General features: G+C 38.6%; 1 protein-coding gene across 1 annotated transcript in view; it reads left to right on the forward strand.

Annotated features, from left to right (window-relative positions):
• Window positions 1-1,082: 1,082 nt before the first annotated feature.
• Window positions 1,083-9,688, forward strand: part of LOC116098331 (vomeronasal type-2 receptor 26-like) — a 39,369-nt gene continuing 30,763 nt past the window's right edge. The window contains exons 1-3 of the mRNA XM_031380972.1: window positions 1,083-1,300; window positions 2,495-2,792; window positions 8,480-9,289. Of these exons, the coding sequence (XP_031236832.1) occupies window positions 1,083-1,300; window positions 2,495-2,792; window positions 8,480-9,289 (1,326 nt within the window). The remainder of the gene's footprint in view (window positions 1,301-2,494; window positions 2,793-8,479; window positions 9,290-9,688) is intronic.

Here is a 9,688-nt window from a genome sequence, read left to right on the forward strand (position 1 = left end):
TTTATAAAGGCTAAGGATGTGACACTATGGTAGAGTACTTGCCCAGCATGCACCATGCTCTAGGCTCAGTCTTCTACAGTGCCCTCACCAAAAACGAATGAATGAAAGAGTGAAAGAAAGACAGAAAGAGAGAGAAGCAAGCAAGCAAACAAGAGGAAGAAGGTTAACATAGTGGGGAAAAGGGCAGGAGGTATGGGATGAGGAACATTCTCGAGGCAGACCAGGAGCAGGATGAAGTCTGGACTGTAAAAAAGAATTAGAGTTTTTTTTTAAAAAAGACTATGCATTGGACTTCATACACAATAGACATTTTTTTTTAAAGCTAGTAATATCCTTTAGTTTACTTTCTTTGAAGTACATACATTTGAAATAATGCCAGTGCTTGAGGAAAATCTGTGTGAATTAAAAATTTATACTTAATTTTCACAATGTATATGTATTTCAAAGCATTGTCTTCGTAAGAATATACATTGTAAGATGTTAAAAATACACGAGTTGATAGTTGATCCTATAAAGTGTCAGAAATATTGTTTTCTAATGTAAGGCTTTGCCTTACAGAAATAATCTAACATGACAGTGATGTTAAATGATTCAGAGTCCAGCGCTTCCCCCCTTTGATGCCTCCTTCAGTTGACTCTTTATGACTTAATTATGTTTCCACTGGTTAGTCTTTCTTTACCTTGAGACCCTGAGAAGCCTCAGAGCAGTGAGTGTACACACGCCACAGATGTTTTAGAGGACTTCACCCTTGTTCTGAATTGTGTGTTTTCCTTCTGGGAATCAGGATTCCCAGGTGCCAAGTGAGAGAGGTTCCTGAACCCTTGGGCACTCACAGTGACTCTGTGAAGGGGACATAATCGAGGGTTAAGTAGGTGTAGGTGCAAAGCAGATTATACTCCAGGGAACTGAGGGAGTGTTTGGATACTGGTGGGGCTGAATCAGGACGAAACAATGCTTTATAACCACACAGACCAGAGAGCCACATGTTTTACTTGTTTGTTGATGTGCTATCAGAGACGATTAGCCCAAGATTCTCAAATGATCAGATATCTGGATTTTATCAATTATTTATCAATGTTAGTATGAAATTACTGATAGCTATCTCTCCCCTGATTGTTCTCATTTCATTCCACGAACAAATTTCTTGTTTCTACTTAACTAAACCTGCTTCTCCTGGCTACTATCAAGATGCGGATGTTGTTATTGGAGGACTCTTCTCCCTTAGAGTGACTGTTGGTCGAGACTTTAAACCTATATTTCGCTTTCAAGAAACAATTGATCCACTGGATGTTGTTTATGTGTAAGTGCCTGGCTTCTCTCTTTAAAAAAATATTGTTTCAGGATTTCATACATGTATAAAATATATGCTGATCATGCCCACTTCTACTACTACTTCCTTTCCAATGTCTCCTGTCTTCAAATTGATGGGGTCTCTGTCTGTCTCTGTCTCTCCTTGTCTCTGTCTCTGTCTGTCTCTGTCTGTCTGTCTGTCTCTGTCTGTCTCTGTCTGTCTCTCTGTCTCTGTCTCTGTCTCTGTCTCTGTCTCTGTCTCTCTCTCTCTCTCTCTCTGTCTCTCAATTTTCCATCTACTGTGTTCATTTAGACCTGCCAGTTCTCCAGGAGTATAGGACATCCTCTAGAGTCTAGACATGCTACTGGGGCAAACATCCTAAGGAAACTGACTCTCCCTTTCCCAGTAGACATCAAATGCCCTTGGCTACTCAGCCATGACTGGGTCTCTGTGTGTCTCTCCCCTACTCATGCTGAATTCTCTTAAATATGTAAGAAGGTATTGAAAGCACTTTGCAGATGAAAACAATTTTTCTTTGTTTTTATTTTTTGTATTGTACTGAGAACATTTTATTTTTCCTGTTTAAATTACTTGGACACAATTTTTTCAGTTACTATGTTTGATCAAGCACTGTATATTTTCCTGAGGTTTATCCTATTTTTGAAGACCACACAAAATACTAAGTTTTAATGTTTGCTCTTTCCCACATACTTTACTCCTCCATTTTAATATCTCAGACACAAATTGCACAGTAAGAAGTGAAAGTTGGACTTTAGAAAGTATGTGGTGGTGCAAACCTTTAATCCCAAAACTTGAGAAGCAGAGGCGTGTTGACCTCTATGAGTCTGAGTATCACCTAGTCTACATAGTGAGTTTAAATTCAGCCTGGGATGAATGAGAGAGACTCTGTCTCAAAAAACAATTTAAAAACAAAAATTGTGAATTTGATAAATTGTACTATGAATCTTCTTTTTTTTGACTATTTTCTCCACCTTTTAAATATAGAATATCCTGCTTGCTTTTTGGAATATCATATATTTATTTTATATGACTTAGGTTGTTATAAATTAATATCCAGAACTTGAGAGGTAGCATGGGAGGAGCTGCGTGGAGAAAAGAGGTTGAGGTAAAGAATGTAATTATATTTTAATTAAAAATTAATATAAAAAAACAAAAAATGGTCTTTCCAATTTTGCCTCCTAGGGATCTCCCTAAGCACTATCAGCACATGTTGGCAATGGTTTTTGCTATAGAAAAAATCAACAAGGACCCAAATATTCTCTTCAACATGTCCCTGGGATTCTATCTCTTCAATGTTGACTTTACTGAGAGGAAGGCTGTGAAGAGTTCTATGGCTTTGCTCTCAGGAGAGAGCCCCCCAATTCCTAACTACAGCTGCAGGCCTGAGAAGACTGACAAGCTGGTTGCTGTGATAGGAGGCATTTCAACAGGAATATCAACTCAGATCTCCCGAGTTCTAAGTCTCTACAACGTCCCGCAGGTACACAAAGCATCCTGATTCTTACATTAAAGATAGTAATATAGTAATAAATGCTAATTAATCCAGTTATTATTTACTGATGAGATATGAAACTACTTAATGATTTACTATTTTGTTATCATTTTAACGCTGAAGAATAATTTATTCATCAGATGAAATAACTTTTGTAAAATAAATTTAATTTCAAAACCTTTAAGATTGAAAAAAAGAATAAATAAAATTAATGACAGCCTCTATTCTTACCACTCCCAGAAAATTTCTTTTGCTATTTACCATCATTAATACTGTCTTTTTTTTTGTATCCAGTTTTAGAGCATCACAAAGCATGAGGACTATAATAATAATTCTACTCTTGTATCTTCACTGTAACAACTGTGGATATATTCCTGATTATTTTGCTGTGGTATCAGCTCAGATTGCTACATAACCTTTATTTTTGCAGAGCACCGGGGGTCAGACTTAACTCTGGCTGGATGTTTAAGCTGTTTGTAATTTTCCTCTGTTGGTAGGAAAGTTTTTACTTTTGTCTTTATTTAAAAATCTTTCTGCTGATCAGTAATGATTTCTTATAAACAATGCTAGAGAGGTAGCATTGATAAGTCAATTGCATCTTAATTAGTAATAATCTTGAAAAGGGGCTTCTTAGAAATGTACTAGTTTGCAGATAACAGTGACCCAATGCTTACTGTTTCGTACTGTCTTTAGTGAAGTCACTTAAATCTTAGTAAAATGAATTAGGCAGCCAGGTTGACTCATTTTCATTATTAATTTTTACCTATTTGTTTATTTTTGAGACAGATTCTCACTATGCCAGCTTGCCTGGTCTTGCACTTCCTATGTAGCCTAGAATAGCCTCACTGAGATCCTCTTGCCTCTGCTTTTCCAGGAATGGGATTAAAAGCATGCACCACCAACTCCCAAAAGATTTTTACTTTATGAGATTTTGTGAGTGTGTTTTAAAAAAAATTGATTATTTTAATTATTTACATTTCAGATGATGTTTCCCTTCACAGTCTCACTTCCCTAAATACTCAATCTCTCCCCACCCCCTCAACTTTGACTCTAAGAGGGTACTCTCCCAATCACTCACCAAGTTTTTCCTCACTCCTCTAGCATCCTGCTTTACTTAGGCAACAAGCATCCAGAGAACTAGGCACATTGCCTCCCTTTGGTCCCAGATAAGGCAGTCCTCTGCTCCATATGAAGCAGGAGCCATAAACCCATGCATGTATACTCTTTGGTTGGTGGTTTAATCCATGGGATCTCTGAGGGGTCCAGCTGGTTGATATAATTCTTCCTATGGGGTTCCAATCACTTTCAGCTCCTTTCAGTCCTTCTCCTAACTCTTCTACTGGGGTTCCTGAGTGGGCTCAGCCCAGTGGTTGGCTGTAAGTATCTGCATCTATCTTAGTCAGGTGCTGGAAAATCATCTCAGAGGACAGCAATACTATCTCCTGTCTGTAAGCACTTTGTGGCATTAGCACCAGTGTCAGATATGATGTCTGTGATTGGGTTGGATCCCAAGGTGGTTTGGTCTCTGGATGGCCTTTCTTTCAGGCTCTGCTCCATTTTTTGTCCCTGTATTTCCTTTAGACAGGAACAATTCTGTGTTAAAAATTTTGAGATGGGTGAGTGGCCCCATCCCTCAACTGGTGGCCATGCCTATCTTCTGGAGGTGGTCTCCTCAGGTTCTATCTCCTCTCTGTTGGTTATTGTAGCTAATGTCGTCCCTATTGGGTCCTCGGAGCATCTCACATCCCTGGCATCTGAGACTTTCTGGTGGCTCCTCCCACCCTCCTTTTCCCTACCAGGGAGTATAATGATATTTTTGGATAATATCCACTTATCAGTGAGTGTATACCATGTATAGCTTTGGGGTCTGAGTTACCACACTCAGGATGACATTTTCTAGTTCCATCCAATTGCCTGCAAAGTTTCTGATGTCATCATTTTTAATAGCTGAGTAGTATTCCATTGTCTAATTGTACCACATTTTCTATATACATTCTTCCGTTGAGAGATTTCAGGACTTTTTCCAGCTTCGGCCTATTATAAATAAGGCTGCAATGATCATAGTGGAGCACATATCCTTGTTATGTGTTGGAACATTCTTTGGATATATGTCCAGTATAGCTTCATCTTCAGGAATTTATTTCTTCTTTTAAATGTTACCTTTGACATATGTTTATTATGATATTTATAATGAATACAATTACTTATAAGCAATGTGCATATAATTGTACTTGGCTTATTTTTGTCACAGATGTATGAACACCCCAAATGTTGCCACCCTTCCCAGTCTCCCTCCCAGAGTTCTTGACAAAATCCCCCAACCCTTTGCCTCTGAGAGGGTGCTCCACCACTGTCAACTCAACCCTCACAACATAACCCAGCACCCCCTCTCCCGTGCCATCCAGTCTCTACAGGATTAGGTACAACATCTCCCACGGAGGAAAGACAAGGCAGTTCTCTGCTACATATGTGCTGGGGGGGGGGGGGCACAGGCTAGCCCGTGTATGCTCTTTGGATGGTGGCTTAGTCTCTGGGAGTTCCCAGGGATCTGGATTAGCTCATGTTGTTGGTCTTGCTGTGGGTTTGCCATCCCCCTCAGCTCTTTCAGTCCTTTGCCTAACTCTTCCACAGGGTTTCCCGACCTCAGTCGGATGAGTGGCTATAGTATCTGCATCTGTCTCAGTCAGCTGCTGATAGAGCTTTTCGAAGGACAGCCATGCTAGACTCCTGTCTGCAAGCACAACATGGCATCACTAATAGTGTTATGGTTTGGTGCCCAACCATGGGACGGATTCAAAATTCAGCCGATCACTGGATGGCCTTTCCTTTACTCTCCGCTTCACTTTTGTCCTTGAATTTCTTTAAGGCAAGAACAATTCTGGGTCAAAATTTTTGACCCAAAATTTTTACAAAGGTTGTTCAGTGGTGGTTTTTCATTTGACTGACTGGATTGAAAATTAAAATTGGATTTTAATTTTCAGCAAGCTTATGAGGTTATCTTCTTTTTCAGAATTTTTCCTCCACATTTTAAAATATATCTATCAAATGCCTGTTTGCTAGGTTCTATTTAGATTCAGAATTGATTCTCTCATTGCATCCACCTGTGTATGTGAGCTCTGTGATTATTAATGATTAGTGGTCACTTTATACGACAGAGCAGCTCTGACATTTTCTCTCATGTCATTTTTCTTATTCTCTTTGATTTCTAGTACTGAGGAATTATGACCTCATTCTCTCTCTGAGTCTCTCTCTCTCTCTTGTTCTTTAATGTGTATGTGTGTGTGTGTCTGTGTGTGTGTGGGGGGCACACGAGAGTATGCTTATGTTTGAGCATGTGTGTGTGTACACACATGTGTGTGTTTGTGTGGTATGTGTGGCATGTATGGTGTGTGTTAGGACTGTGCAGGGAGGCATGTCAGAACACCTGGAGGCCTGACATTCTTCGTTCATCACTTTTTGCACTGTTGCCTTGAACCATGATCTTTCACTAAGCAGGATGCTTGAGAGTTTGAGTTGACTAGTCAGCAGGCCCTAGGGATTTACCTGTCTCTACCCTGCTATGTTAGAGTACAAGCTCACACAGCCATGTCTGACTTGTTATGAGAATGCTGAGGACTCTAATGCAGGCCATTATGTTTGCAGAGCAAGCACTTCCAACCCAGAGAGCTACCCCCTCATCTTCACAATTAAATATATATCAGACTCTACAGATGTTATCTGATGCTGAGGTCAGCTCCAACCTAGACAGCAAGACAGTGAACTAAATCCTCCCTTCATAAACTGCCTGAGCCAAGCTTCTGCCTACCTACCTATTCAGTTTGTTGCCATTGTGACCTTCCATTTTGACACCTTCCTGCTGAGTCAGCCTCAAGCAGGCCTGTTCACTTGCCTGCAGACTATGTGAGATACTGTAACTCCCTATTTTCAGCCCTCAGCAGCAGTAGGTCAGTTTAGATGATCAGTCCTCTCCTGAGATGGCAGCCTCCTACAGCCCTGTGAATGACAAAGTGTATAGCTCTTCTGCTTTGTCAGCCAGTCTCCAACTGACACCTGGACTGGAGGCCAGAAAGAACCTTGAGCTTGTCCTGTCAGCAGGACACCAGGTCTCTCCAAGACAGATCCTTGCCTTATCTTTTGGATGCCATTTGTCACACTTCAAATATATATATATATATATATATATATATATATATGTATATATATATATATATATATATGTGTGTGTGTGTGTATACATATATATAAATTTATGGTTTAAAAATAGTTCATTCTGATTTTTAGATACATGTTGAATTAACATAATAATTTTAATTAAAACATTATTTAAATGTTTATTAATTAGTTTCATGGGACTCATAAACCCATTATCAGAATTTATTGATATAATAAATTGTATTATCATGTGTTGTCTTTTAAATTGCTTCCTTTTTGCATTTAATAAATATAGAATATTTATTTATGCTACTGTTTCCTTCCACAAAATATTCACATTTACTTCATTTTGTGATTCCTTCTTTCCTATTCCTTTTACTTCTCCCCATCCACCACTCTCTCCCAATCAATTAACATGTATGAGTGTCTGTATTCAATTATCATGATCTGGATCCAATATCTAAACTCAGGTGCCTGGGGAGACGTCAGTGCACAGAGCCATGGTATGAGCTGTGGATAGGACATGACCTTGTGGGCATCTGATTTTAGGAGATTATTATTTAGGTAATTTGTGTTGAAAGGGGATCAAGTGCCAATCTGAGCCATTGACACTAGTATATTCCGATATAACCAGTGAAGAGAGATAGAAGATTCAGTAAGGCAGACTGATAGTGTTGTCCAAACTTGGAAATATGTTCCTGGACTAAAGAAAGAATCCTGGAACTCATTAAAGTGCACATATTAAGTAGAAGAATTGTTTCATGTCAATATTAGATTAAGTGAATTAAATTTGATAAGTGGTCAATTGATATAGCAGATTAGCTTACTAATGATCTAGTCCACCATCAACCCCAGAGGCAATGACGTAAAGAGCATACAAATCACAGTGTAGACAACTCAACTGAAGTTTTCTGGTAAGAAGGATAGCAGTGTGAGGGGGGTGACCAGAGAGTGCTGTTAGGAGACATACTTTACAATAAGCATTGCGGTAGATAGCCAGCCTTCTTTCCTAAGCAAGCTTATTTTAGGATCATTGAGTACAGACTAAGCATTACAGAAGGACACAAGACATAGGGACTTCTAGCAAAATATAGACTTCACTAGAGGATTTTACAAGGCTTCATAGATTCCTCTTTATTGGTTAATTAGTTCTAGATTTGTGACTTCAAGTAAAAGGCCTTTATTGTTAATGTTTCTCCACTTCCATTATCATGAAGATGCAAGTTTTGGTTTGGGAAGCAACAGAATTGCAAATGCTCTTGTTTGACTGGTATTACCTGAAGTGAGATCAGGAGATAGACACTCTCTGGTCCTGTTTGGTATGTTGTATAAAAGTACAAAGAAAAGATACATTTCCTGTATACAGTGAGAAGTAGGTGACATAGGTAACAAATTGATATTTTTTAGAAAAGTTGTTTAACTATTCCATATCTCCTAGAATACATAGACAAAAAATGTAAACCAAATCATTTGAGAATAAACTGAATTGTTTTGTCTTAAGTAATAACTTTCCTTCTGTTTAGATCAGCTATGCTCCTTTTGACCAGAGTCTTGGGACCAGAGTCCAGCTCCAGTCTCCTTACCAGTTTCCTGCGGACACTGCAGCTCTGTATCAGGGAATTATCCAACTGCTGCTACACTTCACTTGGGTCTGGGTTGGCCTGGTGGTCCCAGATGATATGAGGGGAGAACTCCTCCTTAGGGACATCACAGAGGAGATGATGAACCGTGGAGTTTGTGTTGCTTTTGCAGAAAGGGTTCCAGAATTATCTGCTTTACACACAGTAAACTGGGACCGTTTGAAGGAAAGAGTCACATTGACAAGTGTTATCATTGCATTTGGTGACACATATTCTCTTCTGACGATTGTCTGTTTTATTGTTTTCTATATTCCTTTTGGTAATGTCTGGATCACAACTTCTGATTGGTATATCACCACATTACCTTTCCCACAAAATCAAGTTTATACATACTTTGGTGGAGGATTATTGTTTTCGGTTTGCATAGATGAAATTCTGGGATTCAAGGATTTTCTCAGAAGTGTTCAACCTAGAAAATACCCTAATGATATCTTTATCCAGGATGTGTGGTCGATCTTATTTGAGTGTCCACGTATCTATCGGTACAGAGTCAGGGAACTAAGTCAATGTGAGCCAAATGGCAGCCTGAGCACACGACCTCTGCATGCTTGGGATATGAAAACTTCACCCTCCAGCTACAAAGTCCATGCTGCTGTGTATGCCATTGCCCAGGCACTCCATGAGGAGCTGTCACTCAGAGTGGAAGGAGACTCATTCGATAAAAGTGTTCTCTGGGCTCCTCTCTCATGGAAGGTAACAACAAGTGTTCTTATGTTTTCCTAGAGTATTGGGTCCTGGCTTGTAAGTTTTCCATTTTGATTGATGATCTATCATAGTTAGTGTTAGAAAAATATTCCTATGCTAGCATATTTCTTTATGCTACTATCTCTTCAAAGTATTCATGTTTTTTCAGTAGCAAAAAGAAGCATAATGAAACTAAGTCAGAAAAAAATGAAAAAAAAAAGAACCCTGCTTTGTAGGGTTTAAAGTTGAGCTAACATTTCTATCAGAATACAATATGCTTATGATGCTTAAAAAAATGCTTTTCTTAGTTTAAGCAATTCAAGCAAAATATATATATTTTATTATATATATATATTATATATAATATTATAATATATATAATATAATATATATATATTATATATGTAA

Source organism: Mastomys coucha, unplaced genomic scaffold, assembly GCF_008632895.1.
Source record: "Mastomys coucha isolate ucsf_1 unplaced genomic scaffold, UCSF_Mcou_1 pScaffold20, whole genome shotgun sequence".
Lineage (NCBI taxonomy): Eukaryota > Metazoa > Chordata > Mammalia > Rodentia > Muridae > Mastomys > Mastomys coucha.